Genomic DNA, 26,808 nt, shown 5'->3' on the forward strand with positions numbered 1-26,808 from the left:
AATATTTGATATCTTGTTTAGAAATTGAACATTTACCTGTATAAAGTGTCTCTCTTTATCCTTAGTAAATATTTTGGAAATAAACTCTATATTAGTCTATGTTTTATATGAATATATATTAGTAATTATATTACATATATTATAATAAATATTTAGGAGTAAACTCAACAAGTAATATACAAAACTCCATGAGTAAAACTTTAAATATTTTTAGAATATATAAAAGTAGATTTGAAACTTGAACACATAGAAACATGTCTATATAATTACCAGCAAATTTTATTTTCTGAAGTTAATTTTAAGTCATAAATTTTAAAATTTACATAGAAAACAAAACATGCAAGAAAATCTATAATAATCCTACAAAAGAAAGTCAATAGAGGCTGTATTAATTTGCTAAAACAGCCATAACAAAGTACCACAAATGGGGTAGATAAAATAATAGAAATTTATTGGCATACAGTTGTGGAAGTTAGAAGTCCAAAATCAAGGTGTCAGCACAGTTAGTTCTTTCTGAGGGCTATGACGGAAACATCTGTTCCAGGCATCTCTCCTTGGGTTGTAGATGGCTCTTATTCCTATGTCTCTACACATTGTCTTCCTTCTATGCATGCCTCTGTGGCCAATTTCCTGTTTCTCTATGGACACCAGTCATAGTGGAGTAGGACCTATGCTAATGATTTCATTTTAGCTTAATACCTCTATAAAGACCCTCTCTCTAAATAAGGCCATGTTATGAGGTCATGGGGGTTAGGATTTCAACATATGAATTTTGGGGGAGACACAATTCAATTCATAACAAGTGGGAACTACCATTGCATGTTATTAAAATATACCTCAAAGTCGGTGTAATGCTAATATGAATAGACAGACCTATGCAACAGAATAGTAACTACAGAAATATACTCAAGTACACAAGAAAAGTTAGTGAATAATAAAATATGGCAACTCAAATTACAAAGGAAACAATGGTCTTTTTAATAAATGATGCTGGAATAGTTGATAAAATTGGACTAGTATCTTACACCATATATCAGAATAAACTACAAACAGATCTAAGATTTAAAAAAAAAAAAGCAAAAAACAAAGAAAACATACAAATACTAGAGGAAAACATGGGTGAATTCTTTCATAATCAGGGTAGGGGGAATGCCTAATTGACTTGACTTTAAATAAAAAAAAAAAAAAAAAAGGACTGATTAATTCAACTACATAACACTTTATAAAATTTACTTGACCAAAAAGGACAACAAACAAGGTCAAAAGACAACAGACTGGGAGAAAATTATTGCACATATTTACAGTTTGGTTAATTTCCTAAATATATAAGGAGATTTTAAAAATCAATGAGTGTTAATTAAATATATTGTGTAACCATTTCACATTATATCCGTATATCAAATCATTCTGTTGTACACCCAAAGCGAATACAATATTAGATGTCAATTACATATAAAAAAATCACTGGGGTAGAAAAGATAAAACTCAATAGAAAATAGGCACTAAACAAAGCAAAACAAAACTCAGATCTCAGAAAAAAATTACAATGGCTCTGAACATACGAAAAGAAGGCTCAACCTCAGTCATATTAAGAGAAATGCTAAAAAAAATTGTATTGATATATGTATTTCTTATGTATCAGACTGGAAAACATTCAAAACATAATTACTCATTTTTTAAATGAAGAACCCATTAATTGATGGTGGGAGTGCAAAAGGGTACATTCCTTCTGGAGGAGAATTTGTTACTATTTAATGAAAAATGCATACGAAATTATTTTTTGGACACAAAAGTCTTATTTTTGGAACCTATTATGAAGATTAACTCCTACAAACAAATATATATATATATATATATCATAGCATTATTTGTGAATGAGTGATTAGTAATGCCATTAACTCATTGAGCATTAAGGAGCAGATTTCTGAGAAAAAAATATGAGTTCAGATTCAAATATGTAATCTTGAAATGGTCCAAATAGAATATCCATTGCATATGTCTAGAAGGCCATGGAAACTCTTGAGAAGATTGAAATCAGCTGCCACAATGCTTGGTGCCTGGCACTGATCTTCTGAGAGTAACAAATATGGATGCTACTTCACTTCTGCCTTCCAAATCTTATGCAAAATTTATTTTGTGGCCAACACTAACTTGGAACTATAGAGGTTAGGGGATTCCAGGAGATGTAATTCCAGTCTAACATAGTCAACCCAAGATCACAGATGGTAAACTGAGCCTCTAAAGGTTTTAGTTGGTTATGTAAGAGACCACTGCAAGTGGGCTGTATGCTATTTGATTCTACAGCTGGTGTCCTTTCCCGCACATTACACTCAAATTTTTACCCAGGACTGGCTATATATGGTTGGGGGGAAAAAATCTGTAAATGGAGGTCTTTATAGGAAAAAGACCTGTAAATTCAGGATTGTACAAAACTTTCTCTGTGTACAATCACGCACACACATAAAATGCATATATTCCTTGTGATTCCATGCCATTTATGTAGATAGACACTTAGCAAAATAGATGACATATGTGGTTGGAAATGCTGCCCATTAGAATGCTGGAAAGCTAATTGCTGCTCAAACAGGAGAGAAACTTGGTGCCATTTTTGTTCTTTGTTCCTGGAGCCACCATTGAGATACAAAGGTAAAATACTGTTTTAGTCTGTTTGAGCCGCTATCACAAAATACCTCAGACTGGGTAGCTTATTAAATGATATAAATTTATTTCTCACTATTCTGGAGCCTGGAAGTCCAAGATTATGAACCATCATGGTTAGGAGAGGGATCTATTCCACAGTCTTTTGGTTGTGTCTTTACATGGCAGAAGAAGCTAGAGAGCTCTCTGGGATCTTTTTTATAAGAACACTTATCCCATTCTTGAGAGCTCCACCGTCATGACCTGATGACCACCCGAAGCCCTGCCTCCTAACACTATTACATTGGGCTTTGGGGTTCCAACATGTGCAGTATGCGGAGACACAAACCTTCAGATCATAGCAGGCATATAGTGGAATGATCCCCAAATATTGTTGGCACAGGGAAGCCACTCATGGAGTTAACTACTTGTTCTTCAGTGTTTGGATGGACACGGTTTCCAGATGACAACATATTTTATCTGTTAATCTGCTTTGGTATAGAAAGACTTGTAATTATTTTGGAAATGAACACTTTGGCAAAGGCAAATGAACAGACAGACAAATGCTACTAAAGGGTATAGTCAGGGTCAGCTTTATGAGAACGTGATCACATAGGCCCACATTCAGAAAGATCCCATGCTTGGTTTAATGCTCTACTGTCATTGTCTTGAAACTCTTAATAATTATATTTTTAACTTGTTTGTGTTTGAATTCAAAAATTGTATTTGAAAATTGTAAGTGAGGCCCAGTAGGGAAAAGGAGCATATGCGAGAGCAAAGGTGATAAGTGAAAGAAACGAAAAAGCTTTATATTTTAATAACTTTAGTAGCATTTTTTTCCCCGCTTTTAGAACAAGGGGTCCCTCATTTTTATTTTTCCCTGGGTCCTGCAAAGTATGCAGCCAGTTCATTGTAAAGTGGTAACATGAAGCTAATCGTCTCCAAAATGAATGAAATAGGTATTTGAAGAATGTGTTAACATTAATATCAACAGTTAAGGGTCAGTAGTAAAATTACGTTGTCATAAAGTAGTAAGTGCTTTTCATTTAGCAAAATGGTTTGTTTACAGAATTGAACTATAGAATATTAATACATCTAAAACGTACTACGAAGGAAAACCTGTTTATATTATATGGAGACTACAACCTTTTGACTTGGTCGGAGGCAAACATCACTTGTGCCATGGTCAAAGGTAGAATAATGGTGTGGATAGACATAGCTCCGAATAACAGTCGGTGATTGAAATGCCTTGGAGTTTGGAATTTGGAGACTTACATCCTGTCCTTTATGGCCACTAGATAAAGCAGGGAGGCCCAGCAAGGGTGATTGGAAGACAGCATATGTCTCAGAGAGAAAAAAAAGTAGCAACTGGGATAGCCCCAGAAAAGGCAAAATGGAGCAGATGGGCATGTGACAGAAGTAGGAAGGTATAGTGGAAAATGGACAGCAAGGCTGCTGGCCCAGGCCCAGGATGTGTGAGAGTAACAAGCTGTATAGCATGTCACAAGCAAGAGAGATAATATTCCTTTTTACACATAGGTTCAGAAAGACAAGAGTGAAAAGAGAAGAGACTATGGGGTAATGAAAAAAACAAACACAGTCATAAATAGGCAAAAACTGTACATAGAAATCTATCTAAACAAACTGCTACACAATACTGAGGTACAATATACTCGTGTTTATTTTATTGTTAAAATGAGTAATTAAATCTCCAATGTAGTTATTTGAAAGAAGTTTAACCTCACCCTCTTGAGGCATTCCCCATCTATCCCATACACCAATCATCCAATAACCCCAGAGGCACACTCATTCTGAGAGGGTTCAATACTACTTCTAATCATGGAGAGACAGGTCTGGAGAGCTAGTGCCACATGCAACTCCACTGCTTATTCCTGTCCTGTAGTGTTGTCTTTGGAGACTGGTTTGATTTAGCTGCAGGGCCTTGTCCATTGCCTCAAAAATGCTCTTGCTGGTTCAGGGTTATGCACAAGGTCACGGTGGTGCCCCACACTGGGAGCCAAGGTGGCCTGTCTTTTTAATTAACTTTCCCTTGATCAGCTCCTATTCTCCAAAGCCTAACGTTATACCAGGGTCAGGAGGCACCTTTCAGACCTAGTCAGCATAAATTCTCACATACAGCTTACAAACCAACTTTGGTGATGTTATTTCAGGGACCAAATTTTCCCAAGATGGTTTTATTTGAAAGGTTTCTTGCTTTTCCTTGAACCCTGAGACCTAATGGAAACAAATATGTTGTTTCACACAGCTGAGTTTCCCAATGTCATGTCTCAGGGAACAGGGTTTGGGGATTCATTTACTTTCCTTCCAGAAGACCTTAGATTCTCCTCCCCAGTAGTCAACTTTTACCTACCAGCACCTTTAGGGAGGGACAGCATTGATCAAATGATAAAAGGTTCTGTTGCACCTTTCCCATAGTAAGAGTATATGCTAGCTAATGAGTACAATGTTGTGGAATTATGAAAAGTTTTTATTAATCAGGCCTTTTTTGTTGTTGCAAAGACAGAAGTTTCCTCAGAATGTTTTATGTCATGGGAAGCATTTCAGATCTTGCTTCCTGGCAATTGTCCGTTTTGGTACAAATAAACTCTTATGAAAATTCTCTATAGGTTTGAACATTTCTTATGTCAACAGATTATTATGTCAGCCAAAAGAAACTTGAGGGTACAGGACAGTTTCTCCCTCCCCACAGCACCAGTCTCAAATACTGGGTATAAACCAGGATTTCCTACAACCCCCTTGATAATTTGCTAGAATGCTTCATAGAAGTCATAAAGGCACTTTATTTATGGTTACCTGTTTATTACAAAGGACACAACTCAGGAGCAGCTAAATGGAAGAGGAGCATAGGACAAAGTATGGGGGAGGGGCGTCAGGGAGCTTCCATGCTCTCTCTGAGCACACCACCTTCTCAGCCCCTCAAGGTGTTCACCAATCTGGAAGCTCATCAAACATTGTTCAAAAGTTCATGTTAATGAGGTAACTTAGAGTGGGGCCCCTAGATAGCCTCAGAACAGCACAGGTCACTAGAAAGACCCAGTGATTAAAGGGTTGGAAATTTCAGCCCCACTCACTGACCTTGAGAAGGTGGACTGGGGGAAGGGCGGTGCTCTGGAGATTAAGTTCTATAAAAACTCTATAGTGGGTAACAATAGTATTCCTGGAAGCCATTCCTACACCTAGAAACCTAGCAATAAATTAACTACAAATGAAAATAAGTATGATCCACAAAACATATTCCATTAAACCCAAACTAAATGGAACCATAACCCTACTTACCAGAACTAGATCCTCAGAATGGCTGTGGCCACTCAAAAGATACCCGAAAAGGAGCAGAGTTTGCCAATCCAAAATACGCCTTTTTGGGATATTGATTATTTTAGGCTGGTTACTTTTAAGAAACAGCAGACATAGGGGAAGCTTAGAAAACCAAGCAGAAATTATACTTTGTAAAGAACACTTACATTTGTAAGGGAAATCTCCATTTTAGGGGTGTTTCCTTCACTGTACCAGGCCTGAGTTCACTATCAAAGGAGAAAGCCTGAACTTAAATCTGCACAACGATCCTATCATGTATCCTGTTCTTTTCCTGTAAACCTCCCATAACTGACTTTCCACCCCCAACATTTTTTTTTGTGTGTGTCTGTAGCTGAAGGTGATATTTAAGGTGATGGCTTCCACTATTTTGGTGAGTTACTCAGTGTTCCTGGATCTCACCGACATATATAGGAGGTATGCACATTATTAAACTTGAATTTGTTTTGGTCCTGCTAATCTGTCTCATGTTAATTGAATTATTAGTTCAGCCAGAAGAACTTGAACAATAGAGGATAGTTTTTCCTCCCTGACAGTTTTGGTGAGCCAGCTAGGAGAATGTTGAGGGGTAGAAGAGAATTTTTCCTCCCTGACACACATGTAATGGGAAGTGTGAAGGAGAGATTGTCTAAATGGAAAGAGACACTGTTGTCAAAAGACTGAAATGAAAATACATTACTTTCAAAAATTAAAAACAAAAACATGAGATTGTGTGAACACATTGCTAGGGCCTCTTTTAGGGACCATGGAAAATGCCTGTGCAAGTGGGTCATTGAAATTTAAGCTCATAAGCATCACTGTAAATCTGCCCCTGCAGACATGTAAGAGAAAATGAGACTAGGGTCTAAAGAGAACTTTAAAGAAGTTTAATTATCCTAACTATACATTGGTGATTTCTCTAGAGACTGAGTAAAGATTTCACTTGCTTCTAATTATATTTTATACCCAACGGTAATACTTTTATGTGAGTCCATGAGTCTGGGTTATGCGTAGCCCAAGAATCGTACAGGTTACAAGATAATTAGATAATAGTAAACAGATAATTGACTTGGGTAGATAAGTAAAGGTGAAGACAAAATGGTTTTTTTTAAAAAAAAGTTGTGGAAACTTGCATTTGCAGATGTTTATCAGAAAACTAATCTGACCTGAGGAAAAAATGAGTTGTAAACAGAAGGTATGGGACAATTCCTTATCTTCTATAAACTTCCATATTCCCTTCAAAATTAAGCATATTCTAGAATTGGTCAGACACTAATTGGTATAATGACTTAGCACAAAAAACAAAGTAGTGTATATTTTTGAGTTTATTAAGAGTTATGAAAAGGAAACGTTTTGAGCATTTTCTATCAAATTTATTACCAAAGCTGCCTTCTGCTTTAATATCAGGGGCTTCTCTGAAGGACAATGAGCTATCAATCCACAAAGTGTGCGCGTGGACACATGTTCACGTATTGCTGAGAGTAATTTTAAAAATCAAAATTTGGTATATTTTGGTTCTAGGTTCTTTTTCTCTAAGGTCTCATATCTGTAGAAATAGCATTGACTTTTTATTTGATACAAACTTTAAGCTGTCTGCTATCTAAAGAGTATTTATAATTGATGATAAAAAATAAAATAAATATGTAATTAACCATAAAGAAGTCATTGGTCTGTAAGACATATAGAAAGGCTTAACATTGTTCATTTTTTTCAGGGCTAAATCTAATAGGCAGTTATTTTTTTTAAAACATCAATTTGTTCAGATTTTCAAAATGAGACTCGTCCTCTTAATGGAAAGCTGTATCTTAATACAAAGATGAAATATTATGTGAGTAGTTTAGTTATTTTGCAGAGAATTAGAATCTTTTTTAAAACCATAGGTATTAGTGATTGTTTTCATCATATACAATACAAAATGAACAATGAAATTTAACTAAGAAAAGGCTATTTGGCATTTTCTTATTTAGAAATATCGGTTTCTCATCAACTAGGCAAAAATTAGAATAGTATATTTTGTCATTACTGCTAGAATACATCATAGAACCTGTGGAAAATGCCGTCTTTGTCTTCGGCTACCATTGTCCTGAACCTGACTCTCATTTGGACACATCTTTCCTCTTCTGCTGAATGTCTTTCATTTGCTCCTTCAGATCCATTCTCCACTTCTCCACTCTGCTCTGCACCCCAGGAGGCTGATATTATGCTTTGTATCAAATTGACTCCCTTGCTCTTTGGCTTCCTGTTAAGTTCATGTAAAAGGAGCACTGCAGGGAATAAAAGGGTGGAATGAGAGAGAGGTCATGTATATATTCCCATGGCTCTCTCCAAGGGGACTGTGGTTTAACAATGCTTGCTAGGTAGCTCTTTCTTAAGCTTTTGGTCTTTCCAGATTCCAGTAACTTCTTGTCCTTGTCCTTTTAGGAGCGGTAGTGGCTTCCTGCTGTCGAGAGCCCTAGGATTAGTATCCCTTGATCCTGCTCACACCTTGTAAATAGTCCAGTCATTAAACTGTCTTGAATCACTCCTTTTGGGTATACTCTGCTTTCTGCCAGAATCCTGGCTGATTGACTCAACTCCTCCTTCTCATTTGATTACCTCATTTCTTCAGAGTTCAAGTTGTGAATACGATGATCTAATAACTACACTTAGACTGATTTGCTAACTGTGGTCTGTGACTTTAGTATTTGTCTTAGAAATAAGTTCAAATCAGAATCACTGCTAACAAAACCACCTTTGACCTTATTCCCTCCACTTAGTTAAGAGCTTATCAATTATAAGAAGCATCCTAACTTCAGAGATGTTAAAATGTAAAGAAAAAAAAGGCACATATTAGAATCTATGAAACAGTAGATTTCTCTGTCATGCCTCACTTCCAATCTACTCTTCCTCGTATATTCCCTATCTTAATTAGTGGCACACTCTCCACATTTCTCAACTCAGAATCTTAAAAAGAATCTGTAACCATCATTTTTCTGTGTCGACAGGCTGGGCTAGAATACTTAATTATTCAATCAAGCACTAACTAGGTTTTGCTGTGAAAGTATTTTGTAGCTGTGATTAATATCTACAATCAGTTGACTAAGTCAAAAGACATTATTTTAGATAGTCTAAATTGAGTCTGATCAATCAGTTGAAAGGCCCTAGGAGCAGAGTTGAGATTCCTTGAGAAAAATGAAATTCTGACTGTGGTCTGTAAATGTCAGTTCCTGCCTGAGAGTTTCCAGACTGCTCTTCTGATGGCCTGCTCTTTGGATTTCAGACTTGCCTATCTCTCCCCTCCACATGTAGTCACCATGTCATCAAAATGAATCTTTATTAATATCTCAGAAACGTATCTTCTCTTTTCATGTTGGCAGACTCAGTTTAGCTTTTATCATCTCTTGCCTTGACTATAGCAACATCTTATCTGAAATAAATCCCTGCTTCAAGTTTTCCTCATCTCCAACCTTTGTAAAAATGCAAGTCTTATTGTATCTCTCTCCTACTTAGAACACTTCCCTGGTACTCATTACCTACAGGATGAAGTCCAAGTTTCTTAGTGGGGAATATACATCCATTCATGACCTAGTCTCTTAGTTGGCTAATTCCTCCCACTCTCATACATTGCTTAATCAATACTGAACATGGTATCTCATGCTATACGCCTTTACGCGTGCTATCCCCTTGATAGAGTGTTTGCTTACTTTTCTCCTAGTAGTTTGCTTACTTTTTTCTCCTAAAAAAGTTTAGTTTGATAAATTTTTTCATCCTTTAAAACCTAGCCCAATGTTATGTCCTCTTGGAGTCATTTCCAAACCTCAATGAATATATTTCATGTAGTTAATTAAAATATTTTTAAATATAGAATTTGGATATAATAGTCGAAATTCCCAACTTCATATCATTAAAAATCATAAAAAATTTCGCGGTATATATTTGGCTACAGATGAAAACATAAGGATAAATATTTTCAGTCTATCAATTGTTTAAAAACTTAAAGATCAATTTTAGATTCTTTCACATTGTACAACAAATACAGCTATCTAGACCTGACGTACTTTATCCCTATAAATTCTAAGAAAACTAGTTTGTTTTACAAAATTTTATGACCAATAACTCATTAACATGTGGGAATTGAACACTAAAAGCTACACTTTGATTTCAAATATAAGTTGAGAAACTGTCCAGAAATGAGGCAAATGGACCACCACTATGAAAAAAAAAAAGATGTTGGAGTCAGGAGAGGACCCCTGTTGTTAGAAAAAGGAGCAACATATGTTACAAAGTTTTAAAAAATTCATCCTTTGTTAAAATTTTTGAGTTTGCTATGGATCATTTTTAAATATTATAAATGTAAAATTAGTTTTAATTGTAATTTCTACTCATATTATAAACTGAGCTTGACATTATTTAATTTTTCAGGTTTTAAAAAATTATTATTATTTAAGACAATTTAAAAAAAATAGTTTTACAGCAAAATTGAGAGGATGGTAGAGAGATTTCCAATATAATCTCTGTCCACATACACGTGCAGCACCCCTCCCTTCATCATAATCACTCAAAGTCCATAGTTTACATTATGGTGCACTCTTGGTACAATGTATTCTATGCGTTTGGGGAAATGTATAATGACATGTATCCATCATTATAATATACAGAATATATTCATTTTCCTAAAAATCTTCCGTGTTCCATGCCTATTCACCCCTTCTGAACCCCATCCCCCAACCCCTGGCAATCATGATCTTTTTATTGACCCATAGTTTTCTCTGACGATGCCAGGTTTTCATACTAGGTTTATATTAACTTCATAAAATGAACTGTTTCAAAACAGTTTATGTTTAGCATGAGAATTTTTAATCTCTTAAACTTTTGAAATAATTCACCTGAGATTATGACCTGGGCCTAAAAACGTGTTTTTAGGAGGTAATTCTTTTGTAACTTTTAAATTTTCTTCCTCAATGAAAAAAAAAGTTAATTGTATTATAATTTTCAAATTCATTGCATTTAATAGTGTTGTCAATTAAAAATATCTTCTATAGTGGTTTTCTGTCTATATTTCACTATTTGTTTTTTCATCTTATAAATTGATTTTGGGATTTGAATCAAATGCCTACTTTATTTTTCCCTCTTTTAAAAAAAAGTAACATAATAGTTTAAAGAAATGAACTTACTTATGGTACAGTTCTAATTACTATCCTTTAAGTTTTAATAGGTAGTGATCTTACTTTTGCAAGAAGAATCTGCTAATACAATTTTTATATATGTCTAGGCTCAAAACAATATATATTTAATTTCCCAAGTGATTGTTTTTTGGTTTAATCATATCTATCTACTGAACTGAGATAAAATTTACATAGAACAAAATGCTCAGGTTTTAAGTATAGTCATCCCTTGATACCTGCAGGGAATTGGTTCCAGGACCACCACCCCTATACTGAGGATGCTCAAGTTTCTTGTATAAAATGGTACATTTGCATATAATCTACACACATCCTCCCCTGTACTTAAATCAGCTCTGGATTATTTACAATACTAATACAATGCAAATGATATGTAAATAGCTGTTATACTGTATTGTTCAGGAAATAATGACAAGAAAAAATGTCTGTACATGTTCAGCACAGACACGACCACTGTAGGTCTAACTACATTGTACACTTCAGCAATAACATAATTTCTTCCTGAACATTTTTGATCCCCAGATTGGTTGAATCTGCAAATGTAGAACTAGCTGCTTTGATCTGTCTCTGCAGCTTTGTATCTTACATTACCAAGTCCAAGTACTGCATAATGATCTTGGTTCTTCCAATCCTTGGGATCAAGTGTTTTCAGCATGGGAAATTCTTCTAACTGCAATTCTTCATCTTCTGATTCCTCTGATAACTCTGTCTTCTTCTCTAGTTCCTGAAAAGAGGCAGAAGCATTTCTGTTTCTTCTCTTAAAAGCTTCAAACCATTTTCCCACAGCTTCAACGTGACAGAGTGTTGAGGCTGTGACTGAAAGTGTTAAGAGAGGCTTCAGTGCATTGCATGAAATAAATCAGAGGTCAGGGCGTGGTGATGGCGGCCCTGGCCCTCTGCAGCGTTCAGGAGGAGCAGCATGCTGGCACCCAGGCCAGCCCCTTGGGCACAGCGGAGGGCACTTAGCGTCCCCCTGGGCAGAGGGCACTTAACATCCCCTTCAGCTTTACCTCCTGATCCCAGACTCATGCCTCATCTCTGGGACCAACAGGAAAAGGTGCATGGAGACAACCAGTAATTACTTTCGGTGTTGGAGTTGTATAAAAAAAAAAAAATATATATATATATATATATATATATATATATATATATATATATATATAAAATACCTTAAAGTACATAAACACCAAGTTTAGGAATTGACACAATGAAAAACACTTGGAGGTATTAAATGATATTTAAACACGTCTAGACTATGAATAAATCATCTCTTATAGCCAGAAGAAAAATATTAAGGAAAGATAACTAACATGTATCACCAGTTCATGTGGAAATGTTTGTTCCATTAGGAGAAGTATACAAACAATATCCATTAAGAGTTTATAATTGCAGAAATATGGAAATGTGAATTTCACAATTCACATTATGGTACTGTGTGGAATCTAATTTTAGGATGAGAAATTAGAAAGTTGCCTCTGTGTCCACAAATTAAAAACATGCATTTTTCTATACAACAAAATCGATGAAGTACATTTAAAAAATGTACCTTATAGTTTGGGGCACCCCAAAAAGCTATTTTGACTTAAATGAAAAATGTAGACCATAAACGTTTTGTTTTCATGGATTGGCTTTTATACAAACACCTCTGGCTCCCTCCTGGGTTATATATACAAATGAGCAAATGTTCTAGCAGAACTAAATACGCCTCTCAAACCATATGTGTCAATTACCTTATAAATACACTTTAAGTCCTGTTATAAAGAAAAGAAGAAACCTCTTAGGGTTGTGATGAACAATTTAGTTGGATGACAGCAGAAGGAATAGAGGAGAGAAGGAGATAATGTAGTATTGGGGGGGAAAGGCATGCTCTAACTTCCTCAGGCCCATAGTTATTTTCACCCAGATCACTGTTAAATCCTTTTGACAGAAGATGTAGGTGGTATACAGAGCACAACAGAGAGCTAAATTCTAAATCAACACATAATGGATCAGGACAGACATGTGCAAAGTCACTAGGATCTGAGGCCAGCAAGGCTTAACTGTAACCTGAGGTATTAAAACAGCTAAAGAAAGAATTTGTTGATCAAAAGGAGGATTATTGGTTAGCAATAGAAGCACAGACAAAATGACAAGAGAAATTTTGAGGCATTTCAAATATCTTAATTGGACGGACAGTCCAATATTTTAAAATTTCGACAAGGTAAAATAAAAAAGAAAAACAAATGATGTATAAAAATCAGCTACTTAAAAAAAATTAACATCTAGCAGCAATGTACACAGTTCATTTGCATGCATCAAGTATACTTCGCTATGATATAAATGCAATGTCAGGGTGTAAGTCATATTTACTAGTATGGTTCCCATTCTGTGGTTAGTTTGACTGCTTTCTGGGACTAAATTCTGAAGTCATTTCTGTGGGGCTCTTTTAGATTTCTGATCCCTCCACTGCACCCTGACATTTAGGAGTTCCTGACTCACCCACCCTTCTAGTCTCTAGTTCTAGGGCTAGTTAGGCCTCTATGTCCTACTTCCTTTCTTTATTCTTTTTACCTCCTTCATGTCCCATTGACAGAATTTTTTTTCCAGCCTGTACTTTCCTCTTCATTAAAACTCAGTTTTCTTTTTATTCTTCCTACCAGTTCCTATGTAAGACTATTTTAAAACATGTTACCTCGCAGCTTATGTTATTTGATCATAATCCTATCTTTGGTTTTTCCAAATCACCTCATACCAGAAGTGAGAAACCATTCGCACACCTCTCCCATTCCCCAAACCCGCTCCCAGTCCCAAGGTCATGGAGAGTCTCCTCTTGAGTGCCACTGGGATTGCGGTGAGAGGAGTGATTGTCCTTGACTCATGAATTCTTTGTTGAGAGTTTTGGCATCTATGTCAATTGTAGCTTTCTTTTTTCTTTTTTTATTCTTTGTCTGGTTTTGGTATCAAGATGACCTTTCTGTAGGTTATCACTGCCTGATCTGTTTCCCTTTTAGGCCTGCTTCACAACTTCCTGCTGTCCGTGTGTTCCTGGTCTAGGCCAAGCGAATTCTCAGGAAGGCCTCCTCCAGTAGAGGTTGTTGCATCTCTCCTTCACCCTTCACAGGCACAAGCATAAGGATAGCATGGTTCTCACAGGCAGTCCACCAAAGCCTCTAGGGTGAGTTTATGGGTTAGTTTGGGGGTAGGGAGGCAGGATGGGGAGGAGCTAATCCATACCCTTTTTGTAACAAGATACTCCTCAGCATAGGTCTTTATGCCAGCTCAGAACCAGGCACGTCTGTGAGTCTGCCACCTGTAACACTTGCAGCAAGATGCTGAGCCTCTCCCCAAATTCAGGTCATGCACTCCAATATCATGGGTGATTCTCTTCTGTGTGCTCCCCTCACTGGCTTACAGAGCACTATTGAAAAGCTGAGGGACAGAGGAATGAGGGGAGGATAGTTGCTGCTTTATAAACTTTGCTTTCCTCCAAAGGCTTCTAGCCCTCTTAATATAGTCAAAGGGGTCTATGTTTTGATAAGGTTTTTCTGCAATGTCTCCTTTATTTAACCCCTTGGGAATGATAGGCTATTCATAGCCATTTCTTTGAACTTAAAATGGAACAGAGTCCAAATAAATCCTTGTACCTTCTCATGAATTATAGGGTAGGGGGCAGGGCAAGGCACCTTACAGTAACTCTTGGTGTCTTAGTCTGTTTGGGCTACTATAAGAAAAATATCAGAAACTAGGTGGCTTTTAAACAGCACAACTTTGTTTCTAAAAGTTTTGGAGGCTAGGGATTTCAAGATCAAAGCGCTGATGGGTTCTGGAACACACTGTTCCCCAATAAAATTAAAAAAAAAAAAAAGAGAGACTTTATCCAGTCCTTACTGGTCTGTTGTATGTTGAAAGACTAGTACATCCCAACTAGATGGAAACATGATTGATATGCACATCTCTACCTGCTCAGGTGCATCACTTTTTCTTTTCCCTCTTTCCCACATTTCCTGATTCAGACTCCCACTATTCTTGTAACTAGTCACGCTCATCAACAACTCAGGTTTATAAGGCTTTTCTAAGCCGATAATCAAGCAACTGCCCAATATTACTCCAATAGCTAGGTGTTCAGAGTCAGCAAAAGGGTGAACTCAGTTTACGAAATGGACTTACTTCAATAAAGAGTACATCAGATATGGAAAGGGTTCAGTTTAGTATTGGTAAAAGCTCCAATTTCATATAAAATTTAAAATGGTGGGGAAGATTATAGTCTAGTTCTTTATCTCCCCCCCAACCATGAATTCTCCTTTATATACAGAATGAAAAATGGATGTAAGAGGAATTATTCTACAACTCTTGAACACTTCAACCAAATAAAATATCAGTAAATGGATTGGAATAGGAGAATAAAAACTGAAGAGATTTCTTTCAGAATGGTTGCTGGTCTGTGGATCCCCATGTCTAACCCCAAGGATTGTGTGTGTGTGTGTGTGTGTGTGTGTGTGTGTGTGTGTGTGTTGGGGTGGGATGTTACCATCTAACCCTCAGCGTAGTAGAGGTAGCCTCAAGGCAGCTACTTGGAGAATTTGAAATATGCTCCTTGCAATTGAGAAATAGACAGGATTGGTGCCCAACTCAGGCCTGGAAGAACTACAGCAGAATGGGAAGGGCAAGCTGACTCCTTTTGGGAAGAAGGGTTGATTGCTTTGATGGTAGAACAAGGAGAGTGCAGATATATTGAGCTTGGCCTGTGCTCCCAAGGTTGTTGGTGCAAGGTATGACGATCACTTCCTATAGAGGGAATTTGGGTTGTGTGGGGGAACAGGAAAACTGAACTGGGGATGTCTTAGACCTCTCCTGCAAGCCAAGTGGGCCTCTAGGGGAGGATCAGAAGACCTTGGCAGGAAGAGGCAGATGTGTACCACAGTATGCCCTGCAGCTGGTGAAGGAATTCTAAAATGACCTGGAACAGATGTCTCTATTCACTTTATGGCAGCTATAGGAGAGAGGTTACAGAAAAGTGACTACTCTGCAAAAGAACCGGGTTCAAACATTTGCAGGTCCAAAGAGCATGAAGCCAACCTATAATGGTACCAATTCATATTAAAACTGTCTTTTCTATTTGTTTCTTGCCTCCTTATTTTGTCCTAGCAGGGAGACCACTTCATTTCTTCCCTACTGGAAAAGTCCAGCCTTAAATAGGTCCTAGGTATATACTTATCACCAAATAATACATTGTAAAGAGATGGTGGCATTCACTCATAAAGTTGTGTTTTGATTACATTATAAATTACATTCAGTTCAGTGGTTAAATATGTATCCACACTCCAATGGACCCACCCAGGCAACCCATCCCAGAAACGATTTCCCTTTGCTTCACTATGGACCTATGGCAGTATCTGTTTTGTTCACTTATGGACATTACAGGAATCTGCGATTTCATTATATATGCTTATAAACTCAAATACCTTTGGGGTTCAAAGTTATCTTGGACATTCAGACATGTATAGATCTAAACAGAAAGGTCATAACATCACGTCACGTGATAACGCAGCGTCCAGCTGAGCAGTTTCTAAGGCCGAGCTCCAACGCCAGCAAATTAGAAAGTCACTTGGGCAGCTGTGAACTTTTTCTTCTGCAACCTGGTGAGGAGTTCTGCATATCACACTGCCCATTCAGACTCGGACACTAGGGGCACACTTCTTTTCTGGGAGGAAGTGGAAACCCCTAAAGTTGGCATGGATCTCCATATACACCTGGTCCAGCCCCCGTGGCGATCTACGGCTTTTCCAGTCCATCAGCTTAGGCCGAATCAAATAGCAATTCCAAGAGGCTGTGTTGCTTTGAGACAACACACTCGCTTAGACCATGGCATCATCTCTGTAGCTGTCAGCGGGGTGACGTCACGGCGTTCCCGGCGCGCGCCAGCCCTGCGCGTTCCTGGCCGACCCACCCCTCGCCCAGGCCGTCGCCAGGGGACGCTCGTGGGCTGGGTTTCCTTGGCAACCACTTGCTCCGCCCATTTCGTCCTCTTAACCTTTAGGGTGAGCGGGCGCCGCGGCCCTAGCACTCTCTCCCCTTTCCCCCTCCCCCTTCCCCACCCCCTCGGCTCCAGGCCGCCCGGGCCGGAAGCGAAGATGGCGGCGGTGGATGCTGGCGCCGCTTCCGCGGAGCTGGTGATCGGCTGGTGCATTTTCGGCCTCTTACTACTGGTAGGGGAGGCGCTTGGAGTTTACCCAATGTTTAGACCGGTGGGAGAGAGGGAGGCGCCTGCCCTGCAGCTGGCCTCTCCGGGCCGGGGAGACCCTGCGCGCCCCGCCCCGCCCCGCTTTTAGCTCGGACTAGGGGTCTCCTCGGCGCCGGAAAGGGGGCGGCGCTGGGGGGCGGGTGGAGGAGACACTGATTTCCGGCCGCCTTTGCAGTCTTTTGCCTGATGACGTTTAACATCGCAGGTTTCCTTTCTCGAAACTCACCTTCATCCCTGACTCCATCCCTGGGGCGGGTGGAGTTTGGGGACGGAGGAGACCCTCGGGGTTGAGAGAAGGGTGTAATGTCCTCTGGGACCTTGTCAGAGGAGCGCACGGTGGTGGGGCAGCAGCGCCTGATCTTTGCAAGTTCAGTGGGTGCTGGTGTAGTTGACTGGGAAGGGAGCCACTGTGCTTCTCCCAGCGCTGCCTGTCCGCTCCCTCCCCCCCAGCCCTTACCCTTAGGGTGGTTGTCTCCAACCCTCTCTCTGCCCTTTGTGTGATTCTGTCTTGATAACGTGAGTTCGTTCCGACTTAGAAGTTTCATATTCCTCTCCAGTCTTGACAGATGTGGAACCCAGTGTAGGGCCAGCTGCAGCCCTCTTTACTGCGGGTATCAAGGCATGTGTACCAGCATCTATACATAGGTCCCTTCTTTCCCAGCCTTCTTGTTTCTGCTTACCCAGTGAGCAAAGGGCCCAGATGGCCTAGTTTTTACTTCCCTACCTTACGTTAAAACTCTTGGGTGTGTTTTTTTGTGTGTGTTTTTTGGCAGGGCGGTCAATTTGTGTCTCGTCATACCCTTCCCTATTTCCACTCTTTTCTCATTGTCTTCATTCGGTCCTGTTGTTGCTTCATTTCCCAAATTATTTTGACCACTTTGTATTACAAAAACAAAAATCAAACCAAAAAAAAACCTTTAACTTTAGTTCTGGAATTCAAGACTTGTTTAATTTTACTTACTAGATGCCACTACGTGTCTGCAACCTATGTAGTATGTTTTGCTAGTAAATGTTACAGTAGAAACTCTACCAAGAAAATAAAATGTGAAAACTTAAGAAAAGGCTTTTCTTGCTATAATACCTTCACTTTCCCAGAAAATAATACTGCCTTTACATGGGAACATGCTTTACTCCTGTTGAGGGAGAAAATGGAAACCCTAAAGGTTGGCTGTGGTCTCCAAAGCCCCATCCAGCCCTGTACTTGGAGAGTTCATTGGCTTTTTCCAGACTTATCAGATTCATTTGGTTTAGAAGAGAACAAGCAAGCATGTAACCACTATCAAAGTCTAGTGGGACTGTCTGGGCAGTTGTCAATTAATAAATATTTCAGGTATAGCAGTTGTGCTGTAAATAATAGGAAAATGCAAACAAAACAAAATGGGGCCTTTAAGAGTATCTGAATATAGGTGGGCAACCAAACATTGAAACAGGCATTTTAAGTCCGAAAATCAAAGTATGATTTTATAAGGAAATAGGACTTCAGAGAATAGAGAACAATATTGGAAGAAAGTGGAATTGAGGAAGACTTTGGAAAGATGAAGAAGGAAGGGAAGGCATTTGAGTTGGTGGGGTTACAGAAGGGAAAAAAAATGAAATGAGAGGGGAATTAAGAAGTTTGAAACTGAATGTTGGAATAGGAAAAAAACTAGTAATAAGGGCCATTGTTTAATTTTCTGCAAATCTCTTTAATTCCTGACTTACTAGCACAGATGTGGATTCTCATGTCTGCTGCATTCAGTCTTTTGAGATATGTTATTTTGATTAAAGTATATGAAGAAAATCCAGTTTTAGTGATATGTAATGGGAAACAGAGGGGTGTTATAGATAATTGTGGATGTTGTTCTTTAATACTACACCAAAACTCAATAAATAGAAGCTTCTTAAAGGTTAGTTGCAATACGGAATCTGAAATTCTATCAATTAACTTTTCATTTTGTTTCATTAAGATCCATGTTGTACTTTTAATGGATCTTTTCACCGTGCATGGTTTTATAACAGGCATTTGGTCATTTAGAAAATATTGCTTCACTGAGTTATGCAAATCTTCCAAATACGGATATATTTCATTACATGATATCACAATTCCACATTCATTAATATCACCACTGACCTTATCAGAAGAAATCTCAGAAATAAGTTTTGAGAAACTGTCAAGCTCATAGTTTTGGATATGTTTTCCAGAATTCTAATTTTTTCATTACAAAGCTTGAATTTTATCATTGGCAACAAATACTCAGTTGTTTTCCTTGAAGTGATAGGTTCCCTTTGTTAATTGCGACAAAATCTGCCAAATGTCTAAGTCTGAATAACCATAGTGAGTTGTGCTTTCAAGTAACAGTGATGTTCCTTGCAAACACTGCCTCGTTTGGTTTCCAGCTCAAGTATTGAGGTACTGCCTTTCCTGGAGACAACCGTCACACCTTGATTTGCAGCAGAACTTAAATGCATACTTCATATTTCCCTCCACAGAGTGTTAAAAAGACTCAACGGTTGAAGTTTATTAAAGTTAGTTTTTATTGCTTCATCAAGCACAGTCTTAAGTTAAATTGTATTTAAAAAATTTTTTTTCTTCCGTGAGTGTGTGATGGTGAAGAATACAATAACTACTGGCACAGTTTGGTGCCATTGTCTTGATTCATGCTTCATTTGCCAGCAGTTTTACCAATGCAGATACCAGCGTAGTGAAAAAGACGAACGACATTTTAGTATTATGAGAATAATTTTCAAATTGCAAACCTTCACGAAGTGTTTTGGGACTGCCAGGGGTCTGGGGACTTCATACTTTGAGAACAGCTGCCAGTCACCTACAAAGAATCAGAACACTAAGATTAATGACTTTTGTGATCTTGGGCAAACAGAATGGACTTCAGTTTCTTCTGCCACACAAGGAATCCTTAGATCTGGTTACTCCAAGCCTATAAATGTAAACCTAGTGGTCTGTCTTCCCCTCCCACCTCCCAAGGTACTCAATAATTTGGCTTGCACCACCTTTCAAATTGCATTTCCTATTACTATACAAAATAGTCTCCATTTCTGTAAAGCAAGTTTACTCTTGTCACTCAAAAGTGAGTGTATCACCTGGGAACTTGTTAGAAATACAAATGGTAAGAGTCCACACCTACTGAATGAAAATCTGCGGTTTAACAAGATTCCAGGCAGTATGTGTGCTTATTAGTTTAACAAACGTTTATCTATTCTCATTCCTACCTCTGCCCCAGAGGTTCTCAACCTTTACTGCTCATTAAAAGCACCTTGGGAGTTTTTAAAAATCCTAAAGCCCAGACCAGTTAAATCAGAATCTCTTGAGAGGGCTTAGGGCCTGCTCTTACCCTTTCCTTGTAATTGTTAGCAAATTATATATTATTCGCTTTCACGAACTGCTCTAAGATGTTATTTTGTATGACATTTAATAACAATTGTTGCTATTTGTTAACAAGTTAGAATGGCCAGGCACTGTGCTAAACTCTTTATTTACATCTCATTTAATTCTTTTAACCCACTGTGAAAGAAGTATTCTTATTCCTATTCTATAGAGGAGGACTTTGGTTTATTTTATAACATAGTGACTACTGATAGATTTAACCCACATAAACCAAAAGCTCTTTGTGGTTCTCAGTTTAAAACTAAAGGGATCCTGAGACCAAAAAATTTAGGAATCTCTGGCTTAACCATTTTGCCGGTGTTTCTCTTTCCTTGTCATGTCTCTCTGCTGTTGGCAGACAAACTCCGTCCTCTGCAGTAATATCTATCACTTTGAATTTTGTAAAAGTGCAGATCCTGAAATCTAACAAAAAATTTATTGAATACTTTGTATCAGGTACCACAAAGAATAGAAAGATAAGGCTCGGTTTTCAATGACTTTAAAATAACTTGAGGGGTGTTTTAAACATGTGTGAATGTAGTTAAAAACCACTCATTAAAATATTAATATAAATAGCATTTTATGAAAAATAATTTTCCAAAAACAAAAACTACTAAATAGTTAAGACAGAATTTGAGCCTAGGTTTGTTTTTCTTTCCCTCCAACATCCAGCTTCCAAAGTCTATATTCTCATTTTATTTTTTCCTGCTGTTCTGACACCAATTGAAATGTTATTAATATGAAGGAATTTACATGCAACAACTTGGATGGATTTCACGTGCATTATGCTAAGTGAAAGAAGCCAGGCTTAAAAGATGACATACTATATGTAGTACTTTATGACATTCTAGAAAATGCTAAGAGCTGTAGGAACAGATATAACAGACAGTGGTTGTCAAGGGATGGAGAATGAAGAGAGGGGTTGACGACAAACGGGATTTTGCTGTGGTGATGGAAGTGTTCTTATATCTTGATTGTGGTGGGGGAATTTGGAAGCTGTGAAACTAGTTAGGTGGTGGTGTTGGTTCAGTTCAGGCTCCAGAAGTAGGATACCCAGAAAGGAAGTGACAGTTAAATCTGACGAAAAGAGTGAAAGGACAAAAGAATGCTTTTGTTCCAGAGCTTTTACAAAGTTTACTTATTAATAAAACAAGACTTCTTAAGTTTGGCTCAGACTGGACTCCTCAGGCATTTAGAGCGCTCATGCCTGGAGGAGCCTCACTCTCTGATTTAACTGATTTGTGGGGAAGGCATAAGGGTATTTAGAAACTGCCCAGGTGATTCTAACACACAGCCAAGGTTGCAAATCACTGAGTTAGTCTTTCTACAATCCCCTATTGTTGGGTAGAGCAGAGGTTCTCAAAATGTGATCCTTGGACCAGCAGCAACCTTAACCTGGGCAATTGTTCTAAATGCAGATTTTCTGGCTCCATTCCAGACTTCTTGAATCTGAAACTCTGGGACTGGGGCCCAGCAGTCTGTGCTTTAATACGTGTCCCTGGTGATTCTGATGTTACCTCAAGTTAAAGAATCTCCAGACTGAAGTCCTATACTGTGTGTTAATCACTAGAAAGGAATTGGTAACTTTTAAGAGTACCAGGTGGATTAGAGATGTCAACTTTAATACCTGAGTGTACTTTTTCACGGGAAAGTTCCTTGCAATGTACATGTATCCATTTTTAGAGTTCACTTTTCTTTGTTTAATGCCCTTTAAAATTTGAATGATAGTATAATGTGTCAATTGCATAGTGATTATTGGAATCTAGCTGAATGGTACTCTTGAACTGTCATAATGGGGCAGAAGTTAAGTTCAGTTCACGTTGTAGTCTATGATGCTTAAGTAGTAAGCTTAGGATAGAACATCTAGTTATGTCTCCTTTAGGGTGGAGAGCTCTAAAGGGGAAAAGTATTCAAAGCTTGTTATAACTGACATTTTGTGAAACCATTAATGGTTGCACCGTGTTTGGTGAGGATATATGTAACAACTTTGTTAAGAATAACTTTTACTTGTTTTTGTGTCCTTGCATCTAAGTGAGGTTGTACTGCATTTATGAAGTAGGCTTTGAAATTATCGATCTTGAACAAGTTTATAAGGGGTAGTGGACCTACTGTACACATCTAAAAGAACCTTTACTTGACACAGAGTTTCCCATTGGAAATTTTCAAACACATGCTAAAATCAGTTTTAGAGAATACATAGGGCAATAACAAAACATTTCTTTTTGTTCTATTTCAGGCTATTTTGGCATTCTGCTGGATATATGTTCGTAAATACCAAAGTCAGCGGGAAAGTGAAGTTGTCTCCACTATAACAGCAATTTTTTCTCTGGCAATTGCACTTATCACATCAGCACTTCTACCAGTGGATATATTTTTGGTTTCTTACATGAAAAATCAAAATGGTACTTTTAAGGTAACTGTTATCATACTATCTGATGTTATTCCTTTAAAATTCTTGGTAATTAAGTGTTTAAGCAATCCAGCATATATTGTGTTTTATTGTTGTCTCAGGGAATAAATGAGAATGGAAATGCAGCATAGGGACTGAGAATGTGACAACTAACATGAAGAGTAGAAACAGACTGTAACTGACATAAGACGATTAATTTGACAACCCACCAAATGTGAAGAATGCCTTTTGTTAATCTGAAAATTATATTAAGTAATTGTAGGTTTTATTTTTGTGCCTCTCATAGCTTGAGATTTATTTGACTTGACTTGCATTAATGCACGAAATAAATAATTTAGAAGGGCTTTTGTTAGTGGCAGATCAGAATCTTAATCTGTATTTCATATTGAGTCTTTGAGTCAGTATGATACAGTGAAAAGACCACTAGACTGGGAATTACAAGGCCTGAGTTGTAGTCTGGCTCTTTCCCCTAATACTTTGGTAGCTTTCTTTTTGATATTTAAGACACCCTGTGTTTCCCTTTCTCTTTGATTTTTTTTTGGGGGGTGGAACGTGGGGCTAGTGAAATTCAAAAGAGTAGTCATGGCCTATCCTATACTAATGCTCAAAAATAGAACTGGAAAGATTTTTGAAGAACTTTTTCCCAATGAACTATAGAACGTTATTTTCTCCAAAAAGTTATTGATGAATTCACTTGAGGTACTTAATGAAAGACAAATACAAGTATTTAAGAATTAGTTTTTCAGACTTTATGCCACAATTTTAAATGTAACCAAGTTAGAGTAAAAAGTATGCCACGGTGTCTTTAATGTGTCTCACTTTTAGAATAAATGTACAAATTGATGTCGTTTTCCATGATGAATTATGTTGTATCCTAATTTTTACAATGCGCATTTCTTAATCCTAAATGAGTGTATGTATTTTCTAACTTTCTCCATTCACCACGTATATTGAAGCTTCCAGACTGACTAAGGACTTGCTGATAAGGTATAATTATTTGAAAACTCCAGATATCAATGATGGCTAATGTTTGGCTGAGGGACTGAGGGTGCCCAGGCTTTCCTGTCAGCAGGCAGTCAACAATGTTTTCTCCATTTTGTCTTAGTTATCTTCCTAGCCATCTCTGCCTTCTTTTGGCAGCATTATGTTGTAATGTTGTTTGAACTGTTTCCTTTGACTGTCTTTCAACCTATGGCACTATGTATATATTTTTTCCATACAAAGACAATTTCTTTGTTTCTAGTTCTTTTTTGTGTACTAAATAATTAATTTTATAGGAAAAAAAAACAACTTTAAAGAATAGCTAGAAGTATTCTATCACAATGTCTTGTATAGTTGGTCAGTAACTTAGTGATATATATAGTGGTATATATACAGTGTACTAATCAGAGAAAATCAAATTGTCACCTGAACAAATATTCTTTATTTTATACAATGTGTAAAATTAAAATAAAATTAGTAGTTAAGATATGGCATCAAAATATTTAATGTTTTGATTGCTAAAATGTTCATATCTTTTTTACCCCCAACAATGATGAATCTCTTTATAGCCTGTTACTAGACGTCAGCATTGAACTTTGTGCTACTGGTTCAGTTGTACTCTCAAATGGTGATAATTGTATCTTAGAACTTTGTATTTTTCATTGCACCTTAAAAATATATTTATTTGCTTAATATTTATTAAGCTCGTAATATGTATCTGACAAACGTAGGTGCTGGAGATAATCTATTAAAATAAATGAGGCTGCTGTTCTCATGGAGCTTCCATTCTGTAAAACCAGAACAACAGTAAACAACAAAACAAGCTAACTTCACAGTGATAAATTCTATGAGGAAATAGATTGATGTAAGAGTGTAATTAGTTGTGGGTAATTTAGATAGGAGGATTGGAAGGCCAGATTGCTGAGGTTACTTGAGACCTGAATGAGGAGGAGCCAGTGGGTGAAGAGCGGGAGGGAGAGCCTTTAGGGAGAAAGGAGCAGCAGATAGAGAGGCACAGGGATGAGTTTGGCCTATTGGCTGTGGGGCCGTGTTTGGCCTTGTGCTTTGATACTAGCTGAGATCAAGAGGAAGGTGGGGACCAGATTGTTTATGACTATTAAGTCATGTTAATGAGTTTACATTTTCTTCTAACTGCAATGTGAAGTTAATGAAGGTAAAACAGAAAGGTGAATTGGATTAGAGTCATGCTAGTAGAGAACAATGAGTACAAAATTGGTATGTATTTTAGAGATAGAGTTGCTTGTATTTGCTGATGGATTAGATGTGGGACTGCGAAGGGAAAACAAAATTGGAGCATTGATGTACCCCTTAGACAAATAGCCTAGAAGAATAATAGAGCATATGTATGCACATGGGCGGGTGAGAGAATGTAGAAGCAAGAGCTGTATTTTGGATAAGTTCCCTTCTAAGTGCCTATTGTATATATTCAAGTGGAGGTGTCAAGTGGGGAGTTGAAGCTTCAGGGTTGGGGTGAAGTATTTGGAAGTCCTCAGCATATGGATGGTATGTAGAGCTATGGGCTGACTAGTAGCTTGGGAGACTGAGTAGTCGGAGAAGGGTTGGCAGTGGAGCAGGATTAGGGTGCTCCATCATGTAGAGGCCAGTGAAGGGGCCTCTCCTGAGAGGTAGGAAGAAAAACAGAAGAGGGAGGCTTATGAAAATCTGGAGAAGAATGTGTTTCAGGAAGAGAGAATGATAGCTTTTTCCAATGATGTTGAGAGGTGTAGTGAGAGAGGTAGGAAAGTGAGTATCGGCTTTGGTTGGTGGTAACCGAAGACCATGGAGAGTAATTTCAGTGGGGGCAGTGCGGTGGGTCAGGTTGGAGTGGGTTAAATGTTAACAGTGAGGTGAGGAAGTAGTGATAGGGAATGCTGACAGTTTTTCAGTGAGAGTTCTCTTCCAGGTGCAGGAGTTGCTTTTATTTGTGGTGGTTGTTTGTGGATCCCTTTGTTGTTTAATGGAAATTACTGGAGTTTGTGTACTTAAGCATTCCTTAGAGTCAGAGGAATTTTTGAGAGGGGAGAGAGGTTATTATCGCAGGTTCAATGTCCTTGAGAAGGCTAAGGGATTTGGGGGGTGGGGGAGTCTCACAGGGAAAGGGTTGGCTGTAAATAGTGTGGGCACTTAGCAGAAGGAAGAACTAACATTTGAATACAGATGGAATCTAGACTCTAGATTTTAGATTAGTAAATTGAGTGAGCTCATCTTTTGGCTTCAAATTATTTTAGATACCTTTAAGTCAGTGTTTTTCAACCATTGACATTTTGTGCTAGATAATCCTTTGTTGTGGGGGACTGTCCTGTGCAGTGTAGATGTTTAGCAGACCCTTGTCTCTACCCACTAGACGCTAGTAGCATCCTGATCTCCCTCGCACCCCGTGTCTCCAGACATTGCCAAATGTCCCATGGGGGACAAAATCACCCCCGAGTAAGAACACTGGTCTAAGACAGGTTATCAGGTAAAATTGAAGATAGTCAACAGTAGTTTTGGGTTGGGCTGGGTGTTTCAAAAAGTCATCTTGACGAATGGGGAAGAGAATTTTATTTTGTGACTAATGACATCTTTGTTCTATGGAATTTATATCCTTTTCCTTTCTTCTGAAATGTTCTCTAATATCCTCCATTTAGTATTAGTTCTTGATTGTCTCGCATGCCTTTGGGTCTTAAATGATTGAAGTTCCTTTTGGTCTCTACTGTGGGAGGCA

General features: G+C 37.9%; 1 protein-coding gene across 1 annotated transcript in view; it reads left to right on the forward strand.

The window, feature by feature from the left end:
* The first annotated feature begins 17,022 nt into the window (after positions 1 to 17,022).
* Positions 17,023 to 26,808, forward strand: part of LMBRD1 (LMBR1 domain containing 1) — a 91,494-nt gene continuing 81,708 nt past the window's right edge. Inside the window, exons 1-2 of the mRNA XM_019749339.3 lie at positions 17,023 to 17,296; positions 22,929 to 23,105. Of these exons, the coding sequence (XP_019604898.1) occupies positions 17,222 to 17,296; positions 22,929 to 23,105 (252 nt within the window). The 5' untranslated portion in view covers positions 17,023 to 17,221. The remainder of the gene's footprint in view (positions 17,297 to 22,928; positions 23,106 to 26,808) is intronic.

This window comes from Rhinolophus sinicus, chromosome 2 (assembly GCF_057876585.1).
Source record: "Rhinolophus sinicus isolate RSI-liver-muscle chromosome 2, RSI-T2T, whole genome shotgun sequence".
In the NCBI taxonomy this organism is placed as follows: Eukaryota; Metazoa; Chordata; class Mammalia; order Chiroptera; family Rhinolophidae; genus Rhinolophus; species Rhinolophus sinicus.